A 26,616-nucleotide genomic window follows, 5' to 3' on the forward strand; every position below is an offset into this window, starting at 1 on the left:
TCTTTTTTTTTTTTTACAAACATTATATAGACTAAGAATTTGTTTATGAGAATGAAGTATACTCATTATGAACATTGTAACAATATATTCCCATTTTAATGTTAAGTAGTTACTCTTGTTAAAACAGCATTCTTGATATTAACACTCTTGGAAAGTCAAGACAAAGCAAAAATCATTGTGAAAAGTAATTAGTATTAAACTCTATTTAAAGTAGGTAGATTCTCCTATAGAGATGATCTCAGAATAACTACTTTAAGTTTAGTGTGGAGAAAAACAAATAATGCAACATTAGGTCTTTTTTTACATTACATTACATTAGGTCCTTTGTTACATCTATTGTGAAATCATACTTTTTGGACGAAGGTAACAGATTCTTCACAAAACCTAAAATATGTGATGAAGGCCAAATGATAAGAAAAGGACTTTAATATTGAATATCAGTTCAATAAAGTGATCAGGGAGCAAGGCACTGTGCTGGGCCCAGGATTCCAAGGAGAGGAGACTGATGCCTTACCTCAGTCGGTTGGGGTAAGATTGCTACAGTCATGGTGCTAGTATGGATGCGGCCTTGCTTCTCTGTCTTTGGCACTCTTTGTACTCTGTGCACACCTCCTTCAAATTTCATGTGTTTATAGGCTTCTAAACCCCCAATGCTAGCAGATGCATGTCTAAGGCCACCTTGAAAATATTAGAAGAACAGAAGTATTATTCTTGCGATATATGAACAATTGACCATCACTTCTACCACCTTGCAATATATTTAAAAGAACTACAAAACAATATAAGCATACAGAATGTAAAAGGTATTGAAAACTTTAGCAAGTCCATGATATTCAGTGTTTTAATACTTAATACCTTTATTACTAATAATCACTACACAAAGTATTTATGGTATTAATCAACTGCTTCAATAACATGTCTAAAAGACCACTTTTAAAAACCATTAATCATTTAGTCGTGAGTAGTGAATGACTAACATTGGTCACTTCAAAATTGGTATGTTTGCATTCAAAATTACTGAGTAAATGATGAGCATAAGATCAGGTAAGCTTCCTTACCGATAAATTATAAAGTTTAGTCATGGTCTTTCCACCCTTATGCTAGGACACATATGGATAAATTAAATCTGTACTTTTCCCAAAACAAATTAAACAGTTTACCTATTTCACTTGGAAAATATTCCAGGGTTTCAAAATGCCATCTTTTAAAAGCAGCATATTGCTGATACATATCAAACATCTCTGAAGTAAACAACATTGCCTCCTGACCCCCAACTCCTGCAGTTACCTCCAGGATCAAATCATTCTTATCTGTTTCTTCTGAGGGAACCAAAAGTAAGATAATCTGTAAATACAAAAATATCACCCCTCCTAGAATTAGGAATTATTTAAAACTTAACAAAAAAATAACTAAATGATTAGATGCAGGATTTTTAAAAATATTTTATTTATTTATTTATTCATGAGAGACACAGAGAGAGGCAGAGACACATGCAGAGGGAGAAGCAGGCTCCACGCAGGGAGCCTGACGTGGGACTCGATTCCGGGACTCCAGGATCAAGCCCTGGGCTGAAGGCAGGCGGTCAACTGCTGAGCCACCCAGAGACCCTCTAGATGCAGAATTTTATTTTATTTTATTTTGTTCGATGCAGGATTTTAAATATTTAATTTACCTAAAGTTTCCCTAAACAAATATTTCCAATTGCTCTTCAACTGTCTTGCTAATGAGAACCATATAGTAATGCACAACTTCTATAAAATATTAGTGTTTCAATTATAAATGCTATAAGGTTCAGCTGAAACTTACAGTTTGGGTTTGTTTCTTTTGGTGTTCATGTAAACTTTTTTTTTTTTTTTTTAAAGATTTTATTTATTTATTCACGAGAGACACACAGAGAGAGGCAGAGACACAGGCAGAGGGAGAAGCAGGCTCCATGCAGGAAGCCCGATGTGGGACTCGATCCTGGGTCTCCAGGATCACACCCTGGGCTGAAGGCACACGCTTAACCGCTGAGCCACCCAGGCGTCCCTCATGTAAATCTTCTCTTTAGAAGATTCTAACTGTATCCTCTTGAAATCTATAGCCTAGTATGGCAGTAAAGAAAAGAAAAAAAAATAAACTCAAATTGTATCTTTTTAAGTTTCTTTAATTTGGAAGATAAATTTATAATCCTGGAACTGAAAAAGCCCTAAGAAATGATAGATGATCTGGCCCTCTTCCCTCATTTTACATGTCAAGGAAAATGAGGCGGAGACTGAATGACTTGCTAAAGGGAAAAGTGTTTGTTGGCAGAGAGGCATAAAAACTCAAATCCTGCTGCCTAGATCAGTCCTCCTTCCTTTCAGTGTGTACTAATTAAGGGACACGGAATAAAAGCTTCTTAGATTAGGTAAATTAAATAAGAAAAGTTACCAATATTTATTGGTCCCTTAAATTATGACAGGCACTACGCTAAGCACTTTATATACTTTAATTCTTAAATCAGTCTTGGCAAGTAGTATTAATGGATCTACTTAAGATGTGAAAACTCAGTTTAAGCTTAGTTTAGTTATTTGATCTAGCTGCCCTGAAACATACAACTAGAAAGTGGAAGAACTAGAACTTGAACCCAGGTCTGCCTGAATTTTGAAATATCATACTTCATGTTGGTTGGGATTTATGGTTGATACTACCTTTCTATATCTCTGGCTATAACATGATCATTCAAATCTTGAGTAAATGATTGAATTTACGTGTTTGTTAATTAACACTATTCAATGAATAGAAACCTTTAATACATATGTGCTTCTATTTCACAAAAAAATTAGAAAATGGGTAGAAGTTAAATTACATGAGACTTTTCACTTCATAGTAGAACCTTCCCTCTGGAATGGTTGGTAAGGATATTAACTTTTGATGAGTCCATATCTGACTAGATAAAAGACAGAATCTTTAAGCACCCCCTTTTCTGGCCCCTTACTCACATACCATGTCCTTTTACTTATATCCTCAGAGATAACTATTATAAATCTTTAAGCTCTGGTTTCCAGAATGAACAAAGAGTGGTTCTAATTTAATATAATGATTACTTTTCATCTAATGCCTATATATTCTCCTAGATGTAAAACCAAAGCCTTATAATTCAGTTCTAAAAGCCCAAAGGCCTACTCTAGGTCTTGAACTCTAATAGTGTCAGGGATAAAAGGTACAGAAATATTCCTGCTGCCAAGGAGCTTACAATCTACTACTTCTCCATAACCTCTTCTATCCATCATCTACCCCACTCTCACCTCTCTTAAAATACCTAAAGAGTGGGAAAACAATACTGATGTTTATTTCACTACTTCTCTGAAAAATCTTATCAATATAACAGTCACTTCCCGCCCCCCACAGCTCTCCAATCCTTTTAGTATGAAAAAAAGGGTCACATGGAGTATGCTTTTTCCTGCTTTAAAAAACCCTATAATTCTAAATACTAACAAGCTAGTTAGTTCTTGAGTTGTTTTTATAAACTTCTAATAAAATTCATTAAAAGTAATAGCACAAGTGCTTTATTCTTTGCACAGATACCATACCTGGTGCTTCAACTGAGTTATTTCTTTTTGACATGAGGTTATTTCATTCTCTGCAAGTTTCCTTAAATCTTCATTTTCATCTGAGAATGTGAAAATAAAACAGTAGGTTAGGTTTCCTTAATGTCAAATTGCCAACATAATTCAAGATCATTTTATTATTACTGTAGCTAAAGGGAAAAATAAAATGTCTTTCTTGTCTTTTTAATAACTGCCATTAATTAAAAGTAGCATTTTATACATTAGTGTTTATTAGCGTGTAACTTTAAACAAACCTTTTTCTGATGACAGAAGTAGAAAATAAAAAAGAATTTACAAGAAAAATAAAGAAGCTATTAAACTATTCTATAACTCTCCCTCCATGAAATATTCATATTAACAAATATGCTTTTAGTTTTCCAACTTAGACTATATAAAAACAAATACATCCAGTAGTTAGAACAGAAGAGGAACAGAAAGCTCCATCAGTTAAACTACAATTGAATTAAAAAACTGAAAGTTACTTATTATCTCTTTAACAAACACATTATATTTCATTAATATAAATATTCACCCAAACATTTAGATCCTTCTAATATTCACAGAATGTCTGCATGAAGTACTCCCCCAACTCGCTTTACTCGCTTATTTCATCTTTTGAGTTTTCATTTTTACCCTATAAAATATGCCGTCTCATCCCTCTACCCTATGGACAACATGCAACCTACAAAAAGGAGAGAAGGGAAATTTTTTTAGCTCTTACAAATAGCTCTCTTTGTTGAGATTGGACCTTTACAAAGTATCAGTTTATATGTTTGTTCATTTATGAGGAACCAACTATGCTGGGAACTAATATGTAAGACCTGCCCTCAAGGCAGAGTTTTAGATAATTTTAGTTTCTTTCTATTTTTCTTAGGGAGAAAAACAAAGAATAACAACCTAAAACACTAGGTGGTTAAATATTAAAATGATAGCACACTAAAGATTGTTTTTTGTTTATTTTGGGGAAGGGCAGAAAAAGGAGAGGTAAGGACAACACAAACCATGAGATAAGCAATGATGGGAAGTGTTGGTGGGAAGGCAGGAAATTATTCTGGCACGAATTTGGCATGGAAGAAATTTGCTGAAATGGCAAACGTGTTGAAGTAGAAAAAGGAAAAATGAATTCTAGTCGTAGTTCAACCACTAAAGGTTCTCTTAGGGCAACATATCCAACCTCTCTGAATCTCCATTATCTTGAGAAAAATGAAGGACTGGGCTGGATGACCTCTAAGGTGCCTTTCAGTTCTGAAATGCAGTTCTTCTGTAAGGCTAAGGAGACTGGAACTAAAGTCACAGTAATTTAATTTTAATACTACATTTCATTTAACCCAGTATAACCAAAATATTATCATTTCAACATGTACTTTAAAAATATTAAAAATTATTTTGTATATTAGGTCTTTGAAATCTGTTTTTACCCTCACAGCACATCTCAACTCAAACTAGCTATGTTACAGGTGCTCATTAGCCATTTGTGGCTAATGGCTTTAGAGTTTGGACTGAGGAGTTACTCCTAGGCCATGGAACTACACTAGTTTTTTCATTCAATATTATTAATCAACATGTTGACAGGCCACTATCACATGCCTGCCTTCTCCTCTGCCTACTAGTATATTTATGTTTTCCCCACTATAAGAGGGTCTTTGTCTCTTCCAGCCCTTCAAGTAGCCACTTGTCACCCCCTCTTTTCCTGCTCAAACTCCTGGAGATTAAATGCCATGTCTATTATTTCTCGTTAATTCTCATTTACTTCTCCAGCTGTTATATCTGATTTCATAATAATACCATTTTTATTAAAATCACCCATGACAAAATTGCCAAATCTACAGGCTTACTTCAGCCTGAGTTGAAAAGGTGAGCCCTTTCTAGGGTATCAACAATTCCCTACTTGAAATTCTAATTGGTCTTTACTGCTTCATTTCTCTTGTTCAAGGTCCCAAAGTTCTGCCTGTTTTTTTTTTATCTTTTATAGCTTCCTCCTCTGCCTGCTCCTCAAATACTATGTATTTCTGCTTTTGTTAGTGTCCTATTTCTGTCTCTACAAATTCTTCCTGAGCATTCTCATCTGCTCCCAAGCTTTACTTTGTCAAGTATATGCTGATTATTCAGGCTTAGTTTTAACCCTTAAATCCACTTGATTTTAAGCTTGGTCTAAGCTATGAAACCAATTTAATTTTTCCCCAAAAGTATTTTTCCCAATATGCGTAATTAATCCCCCCCCCCCCGCCCTTTCTGGGCATCCACCTTTTCTCTTAAATAACTTCATTTAGACTCTCTCTCACCTAAACTACCGCATTGATGTTCTGTTTTCCATGGCATCTGCAATCTCGTTACAGCTTGACTTTGAAACTACCACAAATCAAGCTTTCCTAGCAAGAAAGCCATTTCTATCATTCACTCCCCCATCTAAAAGCTTCCACTGGCTCTCTTCTGCCAACAGGATAAAATCAACTTTTTAAATTTTTAAAAGATTATTTATTTATTCATGGGGGGGGGGGCAGAGACACAAGCAGAGGGAGAAGCAGGCTCCACGCAGGGAGCCCGACGTGGGACTCGATTCCGGGACTCCAGGATCACACCCTGGGCTGAAGGCAGCGCGCTAAACCGCTGAGCCACCTCAGCGTCCCAAAATCAACTTTCTAAAATTAGTATTCACATCTCTCCCCCTACTCTCCTTAGAAAATGTCTCAACCTGCCACTCCTGATAACCTCTCCTCTTCCTTGGTTAACAAAGAGTACAGTGATTAAAGATTTGGAGTCAGCCCAGTCTAAACTCCACATTCCTCGAAAGCTGTTTGGCCTGAGTAGTTATTTTACCTCGATTTCTCATGTTCCTCTCCTGGCCCATGAGGCTAATAGTACCTACTTCATAGTTTGATGTGTGAACTGGATGAGTTAATACGTGAAAACAGTTACGCAAAGGCCAGAGTGTGGTAAAAGATCAATAGCGGTTAAATAAACTATTATTAATATCCTGTAGCGTGGCCCTTTATCCCTGCACGAGGCCTTCCCAACAAGTTCTCCTTGCTCCCCCCAGGTGTCTATTCGGATATCTCGTCTCATTTTGCGGCTCTAGTACTAATTTTCTCTCCCCGAAGAGACTGTGACCCTCTCTAGAGCCATACTAGCCAAAGCGCGGTCCCCGGGAGTTTGTAGAAATGCAGAAACTTAGGACCCATTAGTAGTCGAATGCACACCGATCACTTTAGGAAACCCGTTAAAAGCGCATCTTTTTAGGTCTCCGACTCTGAGTCCAAAGTCTGGTTTTAGCGTGCACCTCTCTTGAATATCGCAGATGGCCCCTTTACCACAACTCTAAGAAACACTGGTCTCAAGCCCTTATTTGGGGACAGTCCCTTGTGTGTCCTTGGTGAGCTGAAGATCTGCTGACAGTAGGCTATCAATACACTGAAATCCTGTACAAGGGGGCGGAACATTGTGTCCAGTGAGCACAGGGTTCACACAGGCGACGATGAGGTGAGAACGCACACAGTGACGCCTCCACCTCCGATCTAAACCAAAAAAAAAAAAAAGAATTCCAAATGAGTAAAGAACTAACTCGGGAGGTGTGAACACCTGACCAGCGGCTTAGCGGGAAAGACCAACGAAGAGCCCAGAACTTGCCCGTCCCCCTGGGCCCGGCCCTCACCGCGTAGCAACTGCTCGGTCTCCTGTAGCTCCCGCTCCTTCTCGCTCAGCAGTTGGGCCGCCGCCAGCAGCTCAGCCCCCCTGACCTGCAGCCGGGCTCCGGAGCCTGCCTGGCGCTCCAGGAAGGTCCGCAAGGGCCCGCCTCGGGCGAACAGCTCCTCCAGCGGCAGGCTCCCGCAGTTTAGGTGCCGGCGGGCGGGGCTGACCAGCCGGCGGGCCCACAGAGGACGCACAGCACTCCATAGAAACCGGGACCGCATCGCTAAGGGGGCAACCTGGGACGTCTACCAAAGCCGGAAGTTTCGGACAGCGAGTCTCGCGACACCTCGCGGAGTTTGGAAACCGGCGAGAACTGGGCGGGCCCCGCCCCCGCCCGGCGCGCGCGCCAGTTTTAAAGGGCCTCCCGAAAGCTTGGGTGGGAACTTCCCGGCCGGCATTTAAATACCGCGGGATTCGCAGAGGCCGGAAGGGGGCGGGGCGGGAAGTGGTGGGAGTGGGTCCCGGGACCGTCGGCCTCTTTAGAAGCCGGGTCGGAAACGCCTCTCTGAGTCTCCTCGGGCGCTGTGCTGTCCTGGAAGGCGGAGGCTGCAGCCTGCCACGCGGTTTTCTGACGTCGAGGCTGTAGTTCCCGAGCCCCGAGTGAGGACTCGGCAGGGGAGGGAGGGGAGCTGAGGACACAGCCCCGGAAGTCCTCCAGCGCCAGCCGCGCTTTTCGTCTCCGAGAGCGAGCTGTAGGCTGGGCATCGCCGTGTGTACGTGCGGCTACGGCTCTTCCTTTTTCTCTGCTCGTGCCTCTTTTCGACGGTGGGTAAGGCTCGTGTTAATGAGGGCGGGACTAGCGCCAGGAGAGTGATTTCCCCAGATCCGCTTTCCTGCCCCCTTAGGTGCCACGTCATTTACTCGCTTTCAAACTTCCTTCCTTCCTCAGCGAGTCTGCTGCCCATCCATCCTCACTCCTAGTTACCGTTAGCTACCTTGGAAAGGGATTGAGTGATTCCTCAATCGGTAACCAGTAAACCACAGCGCAGCGAGCCTCAGAGTCCCGCCTTCGGTAGCCCAACCTCCTCCATCTCTCTCCAAAAACCTTGAGCTAGCGGATTGGTGCCTGGGATACTGTGGTTTGTTTGTATAATGCTCTGCACCTTTCAAAAGAGCTTTTCAGAGCCACCCGAGGGACGGATATAAAGGAATAAATAAAACCAAGACAGTCCTGGGGATGCAAAGGCTGACTCAGCCTGGGAACTCCCACTACCTAACTGCTTTGCGCAGGATGTTCTAAATGTTTTCACTGTTGAGAGAGCTGAAATACTGTAAACTCGTGGGGTTTTGTTTGTTTGTTTGGTTTGTTTTTTTTTTTAATCAAGTGGTATATACGGGAGCCTTTTACAAGGTTAGGTCATCCCTAAGTCGTCTAATCAAAACTATTAAGGTGAAGTAAAATTCTTGTAAAGTGAGCTTGCATTGTCTCAATTCATTCCTTAGGTCTACAGACAAATGCAAAGTGGAGGAATGAGATGACTCCAAATTATATAGAGCAGAAAATAGGTATTGCTACTTAAAAGCTCCAAGTAATTACCTCAATTATTGGTTTCACTTTGTGTATTCAAGCCACATTACTTAATAAAATTGTTTGAGATAGTGGTTGAAACCCATTTTATTTTAATTCTGATCCGAGTGTAGAACAGGACTGAGCAGGCCATTTTTTAACTTTATTGGAATCAGTTATTTCCCAAATCTAAACTCCACTTTGAATTTTTTTTTTTAAACCATAGAAATGGCGGGAGTCATTTGAACTCAACACGATTAATCTCTCTCAGCTGAGTTCTCAGAACAAGTTATTTCAAGAATATACTTTATTATTTATAAAGGTGAAAAAGTGTGAGAAGCGATAACTTTATGGAACACTGTAAAGAATCCAGCCAGAAATTATATTCCCTAAGATGCATAAGCAATTTAAGTAATATAAATAAGTGTACTTTTTACTCTGTTACACCAATGAGGAAACAGTAACTTGCTCTACAGATACAATGGTGAATTCTTTATTAATTCAAAACATTTTAAAAAAGTGTAATGCATGTGCATCTTACAATAATATCCATAGGTTTCCACAATATAGTCAAATGAAAACAACTGTAGTTTGATTTACTTTGAAAACTCAAAAAAAAAAAATAGTTTGAGACTTCTGAATTTCCTTACATTACTGTCATGCTCAAATTTGAGTATTACATATTGAAGATTCTAGCATTTTCAGAAAGTCTATTATTTGTACAGAGGTAAAAAGATAACATAGATTCAAGGGCGGGGAAATAAAAACCCAAAACAACTTAAATTGGAGGAAATATAATCTAGATTATCTATTCAATTTATAAGTACCTACAGTATTCTGACAGTGCCAAATAACCAAGCATGTGTCTCAAGTTGCATTCATGCATTCACAACTCCTTTATGGTCCACTAATATTAGCAGACTACAAAATATGGATATATAGATTAAGTACAATGAACATGGTAGTAAAAAATTGCACACATTCGATATGATAAATTTTACAAAACTAAACACATTGAAATTATTTTTATATTTAGCAAACACCCTAAAATCATATGCAAGAAGTTGTATATATGACAAATAGGTTAGAGCAAGGGGGAAAAAAATCAAGTCTTTCACATTATTTCAATAATCAGTGTTCATTGTTCTGTTGAGGACAATATGGAAAAGCACTCAGCAAAAAATAATAGATTTAAATTACCTCTTCTGACAATTAAAATCTTTACTATCCAAGGGATGTAGAGGATAAAGTAAAGATAGTTCAAGGCAGAAAATTCACTTTCACCTCCATTAAGTGAATATTTAAGCTATAGTTTTGGAGTTTTATTTTCCCATTTCAATTTCTAGTTTATTGTATTTTCTTCATGGTATATGTTAGCAGTCATTTAATGGAACCTAATAGCAGTGCTGAGGATTCTGCTTAGAATTTTTTTAGCTCAGTGTTAATGTCCAGTATCTTTACCTCTAATTTGATCTCTTAATAATGTATTGCTTTACAGTGGTGAAACCTAATAAACACTACCTCAACCAGATGGTCAAGGTCAATAGTAACAGTGGTAAGTCATGATGATGGTATGTACCTTTGATATAAATAGCACTTTACTTCTGTGGTCTTCCAGAAACTGGTAACACCTGTCTAATCGTGGGAAAAACATCAAATTCCAATTAAGGGACATTTTACAAAGTACTAGACCAGTATTCTTCAATACTGTCAGGGTCATCAAAAACAAAACAAAAAAAAATTTGAGAAACTGTTGCAGCTCAGAGGAACTTAAGACAGGATGACTAAATGTTGTATGTATCTTGAATGAAATCCTTGAACAGAAAAAAGACATTAAAAGCTGAGGAAATCTGAATAAAGTGTGGACTTAATGCATCAATATTGGTTCATTAGTTGTGACAAGTGTCACAATGGGTGTGCAGTATATGGAACCTCTCTGTATTATCTTTGCAACTTTTCTGTGAATCTAAAACTATTCTAAAATAAAAGGTTTAATGAAAAATTTTATGAACACACAACCACTTTTTTTCTTTTAATTTCATATTTTCATGGTAAAATTGTTTTAAAAATCATACCAGAATGCTTTCTATTCCATGCCAATATCAATGTTTTCTAATAGTCTCTCATAACTTAGTTTTAGCTTTACTTCCACATATTTATTTGCCAAATTACTTGATGTTTATATTCTTCCTATCCTTGGGAATGTTTTTTATTTCCTTTGGAAATAAAATTTTCAAATGATTTATTTTTTATTTATCTTATTTAAGCATTTATTTTAAGCCTACAATATTATATACACATTTGCATACACACATCTATATATTTATATCCATGTATGTGTGTCATTGAAAAAAATCTACTTCTTGGTTGTAGGTCCAGTGTGATGTTCATGAACTGCAGACTGAATTTGAATCATATTAATGAACAAAGCAGTAACAGATTCATATGGTCCTCCGTCTTGAAATAAGCATGGTTGTATTTGTTTGAATAATTAAATCATTTTCAAAGTATACTTCCAAAAGAAGAGAAAAGTGCATTAAGGTGGCATTTAATTCCTATATTTTTGAAGTGAGAATAATTATTGAACTGGAGAATTTTGATAATAATAAATATATGTCACACTTTATGCTTTCCATGTTGACCTCTTTTAATTCTCATGGCCACCTTGTAAATGGAGTATCCCTACTTGAAGATGAGGAAACAAGCTCAGAGAGGTTCAATATAATGTTTGCCCAAAGTCACATGAGACAGAAAGGTAACCTGATTTCAAATTTATAAGTAAAGCCTGGTATTTGGGAACGACAATCTCAGTCTGCGCACTATCATGTGTTTCAAAGATACTATAAGAATGTTACAGGGAAGATCAGCAGCCATGTTTTTGGTATCAGTTTTATTGATAAATATTTGCAGTAGTAACAAGTGAGGAATAACTAAAACTTTTACAGATTTAATACTGTTTTCTCAGGAGAACAAGCATTTTATATTGGTCAGAAATTTAAAAAGAACTGACAAGAGCATGCAAATATAAATGTTTGCATAATATATTTTGAAAATTAGGGTCATATGCTGTTAATATAAATACACAGGAAAGAGAATTTTCCGGAACTATCCTTACCACCTTTCGAAATAATTTGCCATTGTTTCCAAAGTTTTTAAAATTCATGTTTGTTAGGGTTCTATCTATAGGCATTTTAGGCCTAAGAAATTTTAGGTGGCTATTGAAAGAGTTCTTATTTTCCTGTTTTCTGATTGTATTTAACATTTCTTCCTTCTTTATTTATTCCTCAAAGCATCTGATAGATTGTATTTTTTGCAAATGTAACTTGTAACAAATTACGATATGACATTTTTTTTCAATATGTTAAAAGTGTATAGAAAAAAATGGATACGTTCAAAACTAAGAATCAGGTATTATCTTAAGTCAGCTTAATGGGGTGAAATTGTATTTTTGCCCCTAATATATAAACATTATTTACCTATTTCTATAGTCCTTTTGCAAAACTGAACTATTAGGTAAATATATGATATGCATTTCATTCTGTAAGAACTTAGGCAGCATTAAAGGACACTAGTAAACACCCCATGCACCATGACCAAATATCAGAGCTGGTCATCCTATGTACATATTTTAAGGTCTTAAAAAAAAAAACAAAAAAAAACAAAAAAAAAAACACATTACGGTCTTGATTTTTACACTCCATAACGTTGATATCAAAATTGTGTTTTGCTATTGTTGTTCATATGCCAGTGCACCCATTGTGCTTAGAGCTGCCCTATAACACTGTTGGAACATCAATATTACCATTGAGTAACATAATAACAATTATTTAGCGTAAAGAAGAAGAAGTGTCATCCATCCATTATTAGTGTGATCTATGTACAAGATCCATCTCTGAAGAAATCTGGCTCTCCAATTTGTTATATATATTTATATATAATCTATACCCTCTACTTCTCTTTCAATGATAGACACTCTGAATTTAGGCACTATAGAAAGAGCATTAATCTCTTTCTGTGTGCATTAGCTGATTCTAACAGTACACAAAGATATCCTGACAATCTAAAACACAAAATGTACCCTTCTAAAGTGCTAATTTGTCCCCAGGGAGGAATATATTCACTAGGAAAAATCAAATTCTACCATAACAAATATTGTGCTCTTGGAATGGTAGCATAGACACCAGTTGAGGGCATTTTGTGTGTTTATTACAGCTCTGTAATTAAAACAGAAAGAGTTATACTATACTTTAAAAATTGGTAGAGTTGCAAATATACAGACATACTCTTAGATAGAAACTTTAAACAATTTAATTTTGAAATTAAATGAGAAACCTCCCCTCCCCCCCAAATAGGAATTTAGCGCAGAAGTGCTTCCATAACATGGTTACCAACATCCAATGTGTAAATCTGCTCTAGAATCATTCTCAGCCCAACTTCCAAACCAGGTTTCGAAAGGATATACTAACTTCAAAGTCTGTATTCTACAAATGCCCAGGTTAGAGATTAGGACTCTTTATAAGGGCCCTTATCTTTTACATTTGGTAAAATATTAAAGGTATTGTCAAACAGACAATTCATCTAATAGTCCAAAGTATCTTATAAAGATAACTTATGGCTAGCAGGTCACCATCATTTATAGTAACAACAAGAATATAAAGTCGACATTTAAAAAGATTGATGCATGCAGTGTATCATAGTATATTACATATTTTCTATTCATGTGCACCAATTTATTGTGCCTCAAACATAGCAACAAGTATAATATTACAACATATATGTGTATACATCATAGAAGCATGATAAACTCAATTCTAATCAAGAAGAAATTAAATAATTTAGGAACAATAGAACTTCACAATAGAAGTGATGATTCTTTTAGGTTTTTCTTCACTCTTTTGGAAAAAAATAGGACTTTTGTAAACATCTTCATAGCTATCTTTTTTTCAACATATTACTGAAAACTACTCAAATAGTAAATATCTAATTGACATGGATAAAGTATGTCTTAACACACTAACACTTTCAGACAAAAACAGGCATTTGTTAAAAGAAATTATTATAAATATTTTCTATCTTGTATTCTAACTACATTTTCATAAATAATGTATTTAAAAGTGCTGAATATGGTAGGATAGTCAGCAACGCCAGTGTAAACAGAACATTTTGTTTTCTACTCTGCAAACTTTTTTTAATCCCATTTTGTCAAACACTGCAACAGTTAAAATATTTGCATAGGGAATAGATAATAGCCCTTTTAACCATATCTCCTGAATTCTATATAAATTAGAAAATCAAATTCACTTAAAAAAACAATTCTTGAAATGTCTTAAGTTTTATGGAAAAAGAAACTTACGATGCCAACCTTTCAAGTAAAATAAATTTTAAAAAGAAAACCCCAAACTTGTTTCTTTTAAAAATGTATAATAAATTAAAAAATGAGAGGTAGTTAAAAAATGACAAAAACCTATAATTTTAATATCATCCTTAATATAAGGCCAGTATTCTCAGTGGATATAAATATTTTTAAAACTTTCACTTTAGGTGACTCAATACTATATTTATTAAGTTAAAAAAATAGCCTCCAGGGGATATTAATATTCAAATGTAACACCTTGATATAAATATGACACTGACTTTTGTGTGTGCATGATAGGATACTGTTTTCTTGAGTGTCAAAAGTACATGCCAATGTCAGGCAAGTATTCTGTCTTAAAGATTTACCAGTACTTATAAAAAATAATATGGCAGCTAAAGATTTGAGCACTGTACTGCCTTTCAGTTATGGATGAGTATTAATAGTTTGGTTTTAACATTTTTAAAATAAGTCATTCTGAAGATACTATGAAAACAGTTAAGGTCTGAAGTAGAGGATTATCTTCTTCATAACCCTTACAAAACTTCACTTGGTTAAAAACTTAGCTTTTCATTAGATTTTGCTTTCAAGGAAAATATGCCACAGGACAGATGCTATTCATCAAAATGTTTTATATGCTACATGTAGGCATTCCTTTATTAAATCCTATTTTTTTTTAATATCCCAAAACTAAGTTATCGAGCTTAGTAATTTTTTTCTTGCTAAAGTACATACTTTACACAACCGTTTTAGAACTGGAGAGCCAGTCTTTAATAAGTTAATTACAGTATTGGACATCTGATATATACATAGATTTTCTTCTATTACAATTAAAAACAATTATCACTCTTTGATTTGTCATTGAGATAGAATATCTTCAAATTGTTTTGTGCTTTTTTTCTCTTTTCTTCTTCTTATTTGTTGTTTACATAGCAAACTATTCTGTAAAGAAAATGCCACAGTTTTGGCAGTGAACAACCAGAGGAAATTCCCCCATTAGGATTTCCCAACAAACAGAGATAAATAGCTCTTTTTCCATGTACAGAAATATTGGCTTCAAAATGAGTGTACTGAACACAGTATATAGCATGTTGAATACCATTGTTACAACTTAAAAATTGGCTTTCTCTGTCTTAGATTATATTTAAAAATGCAAACCACAGCCAATTTTTTTGGCAATTATTTCTATAAGACCATATTGCACAAAAGTCCTTAAATACAGATATAAGTTATGCCATTGGATTAAATATTACAACAGCTACGTGGCAAATGAAGCAGTTTTACTTTGCACATGCAGTCTCTGGGGATACACTAGGAGACTGTTCATAGGACTACAAATACAGTTTGCTTGCAAGTAGAATGAGTGTTGAATAAAACAAACTTAATTTGGCAATTCGTTGTTTTTATGTGGTATTTTCTCCAAACTTAACCAGGATCACCTTGATAAAAATGGAGACAAAGACCATATGGTTGTATTTTCACAGTAGCCTGAGGAATGCTAAACTGGAGTTCTCCAGGAACTCAGTTTCTGGTGTTATTTAACTACTTGTATTTCCCATCCCAGCCCTCCAAAATGATTTTTTTTTTTTTTTTTTTTTTTAGTGAAAATTAAGATTCAGAAGTAGAGCTGGCAGTACTTTCAACAAAGGACTTATAAATTTGAGAGTTCAAAAACCTTGGGAAAGAATCTCTGTGCATTAAGGTATATATCTGAAGTTGGGCATCTTCATACATGTGAGGATTAGGATCCAACAGATTTCTATTGATCACCTCTCTAACTCGAGAATCGAGACTCACCTAAAAAGAAATAAGAGCAGATACATTAAATAACATTTTTTTTCCAAAAGATCTCAATTAAGTAAATACTGGTTTGTGACATTTCAAAGAAACTTCAAAGAGTTAAATTCAACTGCCTAAAATCTTGAGGTTACCTTTTCTTTTCTTTTCTTTTTTTTTTTTTTTTTTTGAGGTTACCTTTTCCAAGGCTGCATAACCTTGCATACTTTTCTTCTTCAAAAGTTAAATTAAAAGAAACAAAAAACAACTTGTCTTTAAAACCAAAAATTCAGTTCACAGATATCCTGGCTCATTTGGATTTTTCTTGTCTATGCATTCAACTCAGGGGGTTTTGATCCATTTCTGTTCATTGAGGCACCAGAAAATCCCTAGCCAGAATACAAATTTTTATCCTTTTATGTGACTGCTGAGGTGACTCTCTTGATGGGATAAGGTAAAAATCTAGCAGAGAGTAGTTCTTTGGCAAAAATTAGCATGATACTGAGTGCTGATTCCTGATGGTTTTTTTTTTATTATTATTTTTTTATCCATTTATTTGAGAAAGAATGCATGAGACAGCATGAGTGGGTGGGAGGAGCAGAGGGAGAGGGAGAAGCAGGCTCCCCGCTGAGCAGGGAGCCCGATGCGGGGCTCGATCCCAGGACCCTGGGATCATGACCTGAGCTGAAGGCAGACACTTAACCGACTGAGCCACCCAGGCACCCCCTCCTGATGGTTTTATATCCCAGCAAATCCTACAGCATCAAAGTAAGAAACCAGGAATGTAAAATGGTACAGAAGAGCAAAACCACAGCAGGCATTCTCCATGTCTTCTGTGTATTAAAGAGTAAGTAGAACAGTTGCTTGAAGTGGAGTCTTTGAAAGGAGAAATGTAAGTAGGAATTCAGAATACCCATACAAGTAATCAGTACAGTATTATTTAAAAAGCGTAAATAAGTAAAATTCTGCAAATGATAGCTTTTTGTTTTGTTTTCCCTCACTAAATGCTGATCCTGTTGGAGCTGGTAGGACTTCTGGAAAGGGAACTGGGGAAAAATAAGTAGTAATAAAGGAATGCTTGGGCAACAGAAGTAAGCTCTGCTCTGAAGTGACATGCTAGCAAATCCTAAGAGGCCAGCCATCCCCAACTTGTCCTGATCGGTCTCATTCCTCACTGTTGAACATGGACTAGAGCATTGTGATCCATATTATCTGTCTCATGAGGTACCCAAGACTATACAAACCTTTCATATTTATAGGTAAACGTTTTGTCATAAGTATTTCACGAAAGCCTTTTTGGTTCCGGCTTCTTTTCCCACCTGCTGTTTGGATTAAGCCTGGGGTCTAAGTCCTAATGACTGAAGTGGCTCATATTCCATCAGATGTTGCTAGATTCTTGAGCTCTGTGATCCCTATTCCATTGGTTTGATTGCTACACCCCAGAGATGGTTGCTATGGGAGGGAGATAGTGATCCAGACTAAATTTCTGTGGCTTAGCTAGACCAACATTACAGAAAAAATTACAGAAAAAATTAAAAGTCTCTTGGCTGAACTACATATTGTCTTAAAGGAATTCTTAAAAAAAAAAAAGTACCAGAAATGGATCATTTAGGTTTTATTCTGTGTTACTGCCATTTGAGGTCATCATCAAGTACAAAATAATTTAAAAAATACAGAATTTTTTTCTAAGCTTTTTTTTTTTTTTCTAAGCTTTTTATTTAAAAATATTGTTTATCTCTCTACTCAACAGGAATATTTTGACACTGGAGTTTAAGCCAATTTTATACTGACAAGTGGTGTTATTTGGTAAGATTTCATCTTACCAAATACATTAAACTTTTTGTAGATGTTTTTGCTCTTACTTTCACACTTGAAAATTTTTTGTTTCAATGGAGGAGGAAATGTTACATTAGCAATAAAGAAAGAAAATCATTTATTTCTTAAATAACAGCATAATTAAATATAGTATAATTGTTTGTAGCTAGAACCATATTAGTTACCTGGAGACAGAAATAAAATACCTTGAATTATTAAATGTCTTGAGTCCTCATTGTATAATTTTACTTTTTGCAAATTAAAAACAGAGGTGGAAGATCATAGAGAAAGTAATACCATCCAACATTTAGTAACCTGTAACAAAAACTCATTTGTGATTTCTATTTAAAACATAAAATATTTACCTTAATATCTGCTTGTTTGGAAAGGCTGTCAGTCAAAAGAAGTGTAGAGAGGTCAAATAACAAGGATAAACCCCACAGGTATAATAATCTATAATTTCATCTGGTGGCATCTTTGTGCTTCAGATTGTGGAACATCTATAATACAAATTAGTGGGGGTGGATCCCAGTATGGGCCTGAGCCATAGTCATCATTGGATTCAAGCACAACCAGATGGCTCATAATCCCATCTAATCTGAGGTCCAAGGCTTAAGGGACAAAGAAGTTTCCCATAAATAACTCCTCCTAAGGGAAGAGAAAGTTGAGAAGCACAAGACAAGACCTACCATTGGGCAATGGGAATACTGGTAGTACACAGTCCTCATAAACACATCTAGGTAGGGGAAGAGAGGATACAATGCAGCAGTCACAGCATTTAAAAAAAAAGAAGTACTCCTGTGGGATGGGGCACCAGACAGCTCTTACGGATTGGGCAGCATTCACCCAGCAGTTGTAGCAGTGCTGGAAACAGAGGCTGTGTTGGAGAGGTGGCAAGTGAAGTTTAAGAGTTTCATATGACTTTGTGATAGACTTCAGGGACTTGGAAGCATTCAGTCACACAGGGAGCAGGAGACCAGGGAAGAAGAAAAGCAAGTGACTTGTAAACATACAAATATCCACCAGCAACTTCACAAACTAGTTGGGAGGAAAATGCCATGATTGCTGAAGGTTCAACAAAGGTGGAGGTGGTGTGGAGGGGATTAAGACGGAATTCTTGCTAGTGTGGCTTGGGAAAACCTGGCTCAAACTGAGTGATACACCTGCTTCATCTTGTTACATTTCCTACCCAGTAGAGGAAAACATTGAAATAGGTGAACATTGCCAGAGGTTGCACACTACATTTGACCCTGCATTTCTGTTCTATCCATCAAGATGCAATGGAAATCTTGACTTTGTGGATATTTGGGGCAGAATTTTACTGAAAATGATGAATTTTCAATGGAAGTCTTTTTCCCTTGTGGAAACCCTCCTAAAATTAATCAGATTAATTCCTTAAACAATTCTTTAGATATCGTGATTATGTTTTTTCCTCCATTTTTCCATTTTATTTTTAATTTTATCGAAGTTGCTTTATTTAGGATTCTTTTTGAAGTAAAATTCTGATTTTTTTCCCTTTATAAGTTCATATTAAATTTTACCAATGACAGCTTCTGCACTGGAGATGTTCTTTTTAACTAAATTTAGTTTTCTCATGATGTTTTATAAAGAATATCTGATTCTCCCATCAGTTTTAACAAATTTATACCATGTGTATAAATTTGTGTATAAATATGACTTTTAGTCCTATTACTTTGTGTTGATTATTTTCTACTGAAAATAGTTATAAATTGCAAATAAGACTATTGGAATTTATCTCTTGGAACAAAGATCACTGGTAGGATAAAGTGCAGCAAATATATTCCTGGTAGGGCTCAAATGTTTCTCTTGCCTGCCTGAGAGACAGTTCAGGCATATAGTTATGATTGCTATTTCTTTTTGTCTCAAGCTCTAAGAATGGGTTTATAGAAATCTATAGAAGTTTCTTGAAGAAATTACAAGGCAATGGGCTTACCAGTCAACATATTACAGTTGTAAGGGCATCGCATTTGGAATCAGAAGACCTTGGGCTGTGTTCTCTCTTTCAGATATAGTTCTGTTGTCCTAAAGCAGTTGTTTCACCTCTGAGAATCCATTCATTTCCTTTGCTATAAAATGGTGCCCTCTGTCTTAGTGGCTAAAGGATTCTTGTGAGACTTATATTGTAATAATATATGTGAAACCATTTTGTCAATAACAGAGTTTAAGCCCAAAAGTGCTATTAATGATAATAATTAACCTTAAGTTTCATGACACCTTTTTGATCAAGCACACTGTCTTCAAAACTTTCTATCAACTTGAATTTTGCCTTCTCAGAGTGACCCTACCTAACGACCCCTATTGTAAACACCCTTGACCTCCACCCCCTTTCATGTTTATCACAATTTTTAGTTACTTGCTTATGACATGATTTCTGTCTTCCCAGAATGTAAGCTCTGTAAAAGATTGGCCAGTGTTTTTCTTGTTCATCAACATATTCCCAGCATCTAAGCCAGTATCTGGCTCATAGGAAACAGTCAAATATTTTTTGAATGATCATATGCATGCATAAAGAAATGAATCCAGGAGAATACAGTCAAATGAGTCTTGTTTAGAAAAACTAATTTAAATCATTGAAACCGCTAAATTCACATAATTTTGCTTGGAGAGGCACATACTTGCACACACAGAATCTGCATGTCTATCACATACACATTATTTTTAGATAATTTTGGAATTTAGATAGGTTTACTGTTTTTTTTTTTCCTCCCAGATAGCAACTTGAAAATTCAGAATGAAATCAGAAGAAGCAAACGACTCCTACTACTAATCAAATCACCATGGGAAAGAGCCTGAAAGTGAGAGACTTAATGAGTTTTTGAACTTTTTCTATGCCATTCTACAAAATGAGGCTGAGGCTAGAGAGCACTAAAGTGAGTTGCTTAGTGTCATAAGGATGGTAAGTCGTAGTAGGCTGGATTAGGACAATGCCAGCAATGAACAATGATAAGGAAGTACAGTGATAAGGACAATGCCATCACTAAAGAGATTTGCAGGAAACTGAACACAGTTTTCTTCACTTATGTCTTACATTTGTTGCAAGATTCATAATTATTTATTCATTCAATAGATCAATCCTGTTTATAGTAGGTAATGGCTTTTAATAGTTTTTTTTGAGACTTTATTTTTAAAATAATCTTTACAACCCAACATGGGGCTCAAACTTAGTTCAAGCATTGCATGCTCTACCAACTGAGCCAGTAACCCCAAATGGACTTTTTATTAGTAAAAAGTTGTTTATTTTGCTGGGTTTATCCTTTCAATATTTAACAAATATAAGCTGCCATCAGTATCTGCTATTTGCAACAAGATTACTATTAATCTTAAATTCCTCTTTACTACCCCCATTTTCTCTTTGAGAACATCACATATAAAATTTACTTTTGAAAAAATGCTATTCTTTGTTTCTAGTTGTTTTTTTAATTCCAAATTTGGCCCCTTCCCTCTTGAAATGTACGCTATACCAAGAAATGGAAGTTATATTGTCTCCTGATTACAAACATCTATTTTATAACGTAATGCTCAAATTATTAAAAATGCCTAAAACATGCTCTTCAAATAATGAAATGTAATTTCAAGCACACTTGCTTCATGAAGAAAATAAGTTCTCTCTATATAAATAATTTCAAGAATGTAGGCTTTCTCTGTGTTTAGCCAAGAGGAGCATGATAACTCAGTCAAATTAAGATAAAACAAGAGTCTAGGGAAGAAAGATGAGGTTCTAGTTAAGAATGGAATCCATAAAAAAAAAAAAAGATGGAATCCATGACAATTTTTAGTTAATTAGACATTATTTTTATAAATGATTCAAATATTCATGTTTAAAAATATTCTGAATAAGTAGGAACAATAGAGTTTCAGAGGTAGAAAGGCCAGATTGGCCCCAAACGGGAAATGGGTCCCAACTCCAATTAGTTCGTAGAGGCTGCTTTGAATATTGTGTTGAAAGAAATTCTCAGGTTAATTCTGGGAATAGCAGTGAGAACCATGACTGATTAGCCATGTCACTTGGTGGAGAGAATGCACTAAGTAGCACAGGAGCCTTACCACTATCATTCTGGATTGGTTTACTATTCTTTGTTTCCCTTTTTATCTTTATTTTTGTAAACAAATTGACTAACAAATTAGAGAAGTGAACTAATTTATCCCAGGCCACACAATCAGGTTGAAGCAGAGCCAGAACCAGTATCCCATGCACTTGAATGATTGGTTCAGTGTTCTTAGTACTATATAGGCAGGGCTGTCTTCATGTGACATGTATTTTCTCCAGTGTCAGAAAACAAAATTTGAAGGGTGACTACTGAAATTTATATGCTAATAAAATCCAGGTAGAATTGGTTAGATGCTCAGGTTCCAGATAGTCTACAAACCTGAAGAATGTATTTCTGATGTTAGAACCACAAAGTGGCGTCAGTAATAAATGCATTGAGGCTATGAATACTTTTTCTATATTAATGAGGGGAATAAAAAATAAAACAATCTTTGTGTATCCAATTCCAGGTTTTTCATTTTGTAGAGACAGTACTACTGGAGTAGTCTGGAATGCCAATAGTAATTATTACTTAACAAAATTTTTAAAGCTTAATTAGATATACCTCATTAGAAGTGAAATAGTTTATATAGCCTTCCAAACATAGAGATTGCTAAAGTAGACATGGATTCATTTTACAGATTGCAAAGTGAGGAGTATAAGGCAGTTATTGGGGCCACATCCCTGATTGAATGAGGCACCAGTGAGCACAGCCTATTTCTAGAGAACTATAAATGTCTGCACACACAGAAGAGGAGTGTGGAGCAGAAGGTAGCAGGTCAGGATGTTAAATGTGCAGAAACAGAAAAGATAAAAAGAGGGTGGTATGGAGAACGGAAGGATTCAAGAACCTCTAAATTCCAATGCTTTAAAGCATGTCTGGAGCTCTGTCATTCAGCACTCCAGAGGCCTGGCTACACAACTAATTCCTCCCTCATCAATTGCTTTTAACTCTGGCAGCTGGAGCATTTCTCAGGATCAAAAAAAATTTTTTAAGTTAATGGAAAAGTGTTAATTTGGTTGCTTGAAATGTTCCTTATTTATTAGGTACATTTCGGCAATGGCAAAAATAGAGCACACTTTGAATAACAGGATAATTGGAATGAATAAATGAATGAATGAATAAATAAAATTGTTATTATCCATCTTTCCCCTAAAATAGTAATGGCTCATAAAGGCCCATTCTTCAGTTCTATAAAAAATATCATAAGCATCAACAAACATGGGAAGCATTTTTTTTTTTTAAACCTCCTGTTACAGAGGTTTTCAAACTAGTAATACACCTGGAAAGCTTGTTAAAAGTCCAGATTCCTGGGCTCTATTTCCAAAAATTCAGATTCGGAAGTCCTAGGTAGGCCTCAAGGATGTGCTTGTTAAACAAACACTCCAGGTGATTCTCACACAGGCGATCTGGGACCACACTTTGAGAAACACTGCCCCACAGGAATTCTTCTTGTCCACTTTAGGGTGAGTCACTGTATTCACCAAATTATACTTAACAGGCTTTGTAATGTTCTGAAAAGCAAATAGCCTACCACACAATTCAGCAAGAGATAAATGATCAAAGCATGCAGAAACCTAGCCTTCAAACCTATGTTCAGGTAGATTCTCGAAATAAAATCTCACTTATCTATCTAGGGAAGGCTTCTAGCCTCTCCACAGAGCCCCATGCATTACCCAATGTAGACAGAAGTCCCTTTGGATTCACCCTTGGTCTTAGGAAGCCCACATTAATATTTTCCAGATTTTTACCTCTTTTGGTGATAGTATAGAAATGTAATCTTCATAGATCATTCTGGCCTTTTCTTCAATGACTTTTTTGTTCTGCTCTTTCTTTAAGTCTTCACAAGCAAGCCAGAAAAGTAGGTTCTCTTCACTGTATTCTGTTCGGAGAAACTCTCTGAAAAGGTTTCTTCCTGCTGGGGCCTTCATCATCTTGTCAAAATTTTGAGACCAGGACAAGACTTCATCTGAAGTAGGATTTTGACTGCAAAGACAGAATTGGGCCATAATCAAAGGCAACTTGGACCTAAAAATTCTTAGTCCAGGTAGGGGAGAAAAGATAGAAACGGCTATTTACTTGCTGCCATCTAGTGGCCACTGCCCATTACTTTGGCCAGATCTGGCAAGTGTCAGGACGAGGCTTAGTTATTTCTGGGTAATAAGAAAAATTCATTTTGGCCCAAATGTGTGTTACAGAGCAAAGCATTCAAATAGCAAGGGGCTATGTACACTATGCACATGGTTATCTCAAATTTGTAACGAAGCCTGGAAATGTTCAGACCTTAATGTATTGCAAATTGACAAAGACAGCCTATGCATTAATTTGAAAGGCAAACTGCATTTTTTTGTTTGCATCTGATGTATATTTATGCATTTATTTCTATTTTTTGATGTAGATTTTACTGTTAAAGCTATAAGGTACACATTCCCTTGTCTTCTCTGATAGCTACTTTTTCATTTGTCACTAGATCTGAAATATAAATACATTGTGTGTACTTGTTACATATTTTCCTAGGCTCTAGCATTACTATATTTGAATATTATGAATGAAGTATTACACATGAATGGCGTATGAGATTTAAAAATCGCAGGGCCTTTATAATGACACTGAGGACTTTCTAGATCTTTATATTCAAATTTTCAGTGACTATGTTCATGCAGAAAGCACCAGTTATTACTCCCTTTGCTTATACATCAAAGACACGGAAAAGAGAAGCTTGGAGATTCTCACAGTAAATTGGTCCTGATCTTCCTTTCCTGTCCATTGGTTTATTTAAGAATTTTCCAACCTCCTCAAAGTTAAAAGTAGAACTACCCTGTGATCCAGCAATTACACAAGTAGGTGTTTATCCAAATAATACAAAAATACTAATTCAAAGGGATACATGCACCCCAATATTAATGGCATATCTACAATAGCCAAATTATGGGAAAAAAGTAATGAATGAATAAGGAAAATATGATTTATATATATAAATCACACACACACAAACACAAATGGAGTATTACTCAGCAATGACATTGGATGGAATTAGAGGGTATTATGCTAAGTGAAATAAGTCAGAGAAACACCATATGATTTCACTTCTATATGGAATTTAATAAGCAATAAAAATTAACAAAGGAGAAAGAGAGGCAAACCAAGAAACAAGACTCTTATCTCTAGAGAACAAACTAATGATCACCAGAAGGGAGGTGGGTGGGGAAATGGGACTAGGTGATGGGGGTTAAGGAGTACACTTTTTGTGGTGAGCACTGGGTGATATATGAAAGTGTCGAATCACTGTATTGTACACCTAAAATTAATGCTATGCTGTATGTTAAATGGAATTTAAATAAAAACATTTTAAAAAAGGAAAAGAAATAATTTTCCAACCTGAAATACACTTGGTGAAAGAAATATTTGTATTTTATTTTTTATTTTTTGACTAAGCATTTTAAATAGATGTTACTATTCCAAAATATCTGAACTTCCTCATTCATTTAAAAAATTTTAAGATGGAAAAATTACCATGAAGCACCAACATTAAGATTTTTTCATAGGAAGCAGAAAAACAAAGTACCTATAATTATACAAGTAATCTACTTGTATTTTAATTTTGTTCTATAGATATTACAATGAGAAGTTGATTTTCATTTTGGAGAAAATACTTGATTAGAGTCTGTTCTGATGGAAAATGGAAGAGGGACTAGCTGAGTGCCCTTTCTGACCAACTTTGGTAATTATGTATCTTTTTGTGTGTATTTTAGACTCTGATAAACAGCAAAATGCAGAAAAAATATTCATGGAAAAGAGAAGAATTAGGACAATCGGGGGCTAATTCATTTTAACATTAATTCCTTTTTAAAAGAGAAAGATAAATTCAGGCAGTGTTTTAGCTGATAGCTGAACACAGTTAATAGAAAAACTGATGAAAAGCAGTTGCCATCACAAAATAAGATCTCCCAGACTGAGAATACATTCATTTCACAAGACCATCTTGAGGGGTACCAGGACACGAGATACTTGAGCATGGAGTAGATGTAAATGGTGTACAAATACAGGACACAAGTACAAGGTAAAACACACTTACCATTCCTCTAGGACTTGGATACTCTCCATTTTTGTGGTATGTGTGGGTCTTCCTGCATTTTCCCCTCTTTCTTCATTCCTAACAGTGAGGCTGCAAGGTAGTATAATACTTTATTGTGTCTAGGGAAAACCAATATTTAAAGAAAAGAAAAAAAAATGGCAGAAACTATTTCATAGAAGAATTTTATTCTTAACTATGTGAGAATATATAAAGTACACAAAGAGTGATGCCATTTTTAAATGGGGAAGCCTATATTAATTAAATGAAAATAATTATTTAGCAAAATAATGAAGTAAATAATCTCAAAAATGGGTACTGTTATACGTTCTGTCTTCATCCTTACATAATTTGAATTACTTAAGATCTCCCAAGATACACAATTATATGCTTTAATATTTGATATACAACATCATTGTTACTCTCTGGAGTAATGTCATTTTGACTTTTGGTTAGTTCCATTCACTGTTTTCTATTTATTTTCCCCCACTAATAGCTAAGAAGATAAAATGTTTCAGAATCTAAAACAAAATTTGCTCAATTCACATCATCATTTTCTGCATCCTAGGTGTTCTGTCCTGGATACCATCAATCCTCCATCCACTCAAGTTCGAACTACTGGATTTATATTTGACTTTGTCATTGTCCTTCCCTCCCGTTTAGTCAGTTGTTAATGTCTTGAGAGGGGCAGGCCAGCCACTGTGAGGGTATGGGTAGGAGCATTGGTCAGAGGGGTCTCTGTGTCTCTAGAATGTAAATTTTAAAATTCTGCAGGATTTTAGTTC

General features: G+C 35.7%; 2 protein-coding genes across 22 annotated transcripts in view; both read right to left on the bottom strand.

The window, feature by feature from the left end:
* Window positions 1-7,545, bottom strand: part of MTRF1L (mitochondrial translation release factor 1 like) — a 23,444-nt gene extending 15,899 nt beyond the window's left edge. For 5 of the 9 annotated variants that reach the window (XR_012031923.1, XR_012031922.1, XM_072828304.1 and 2 more), the window contains exons 1-4: window positions 7,222-7,540; window positions 3,555-3,634; window positions 1,161-1,344; window positions 515-678 (exon numbers count right to left, since the gene is read on the bottom strand). Coding sequence is in view for 4 of the 9 variants with exons in the window: in XM_072828304.1 (XP_072684405.1) it covers window positions 515-678; window positions 1,161-1,344; window positions 3,555-3,634; window positions 7,222-7,480 (687 nt within the window). In the remaining 5 variants the exon portion in view is untranslated. Of the gene's footprint in view, window positions 1-514; window positions 679-1,160; window positions 1,345-3,554; window positions 3,635-7,221 lie in introns of all 9 variants that reach the window. The other 4 variants (XR_012031929.1, XR_012031934.1, XR_012031936.1 and 1 more) reach the window with 1 other exon arrangement.
* Window positions 7,546-9,243: 1,698 nt separating this feature from the next.
* The window catches only part of RGS17 (regulator of G protein signaling 17), a 96,223-nt gene continuing 78,850 nt past the window's right edge, over window positions 9,244-26,616 (bottom strand). For 8 of the 13 annotated variants that reach the window (XM_072828438.1, XM_072828389.1, XM_072828338.1 and 5 more), the window contains 3 exons: window positions 25,835-25,924; window positions 23,511-23,745; window positions 9,244-15,916 (listed from right to left, as the gene is read on the bottom strand). In XM_072828438.1, coding sequence (XP_072684539.1) covers window positions 15,728-15,916; window positions 23,511-23,745; window positions 25,835-25,924 — 514 coding nt within the window. In that variant the 3' untranslated portion in view covers window positions 9,244-15,727. The other 5 variants (XM_072828434.1, XR_012031944.1, XM_072828425.1 and 2 more) reach the window with 5 other exon arrangements.

Source organism: Canis lupus, chromosome 1, assembly GCF_048164855.1.
Source record: "Canis lupus baileyi chromosome 1, mCanLup2.hap1, whole genome shotgun sequence".
NCBI classification, from domain to species: Eukaryota; Metazoa; Chordata; class Mammalia; order Carnivora; family Canidae; genus Canis; species Canis lupus.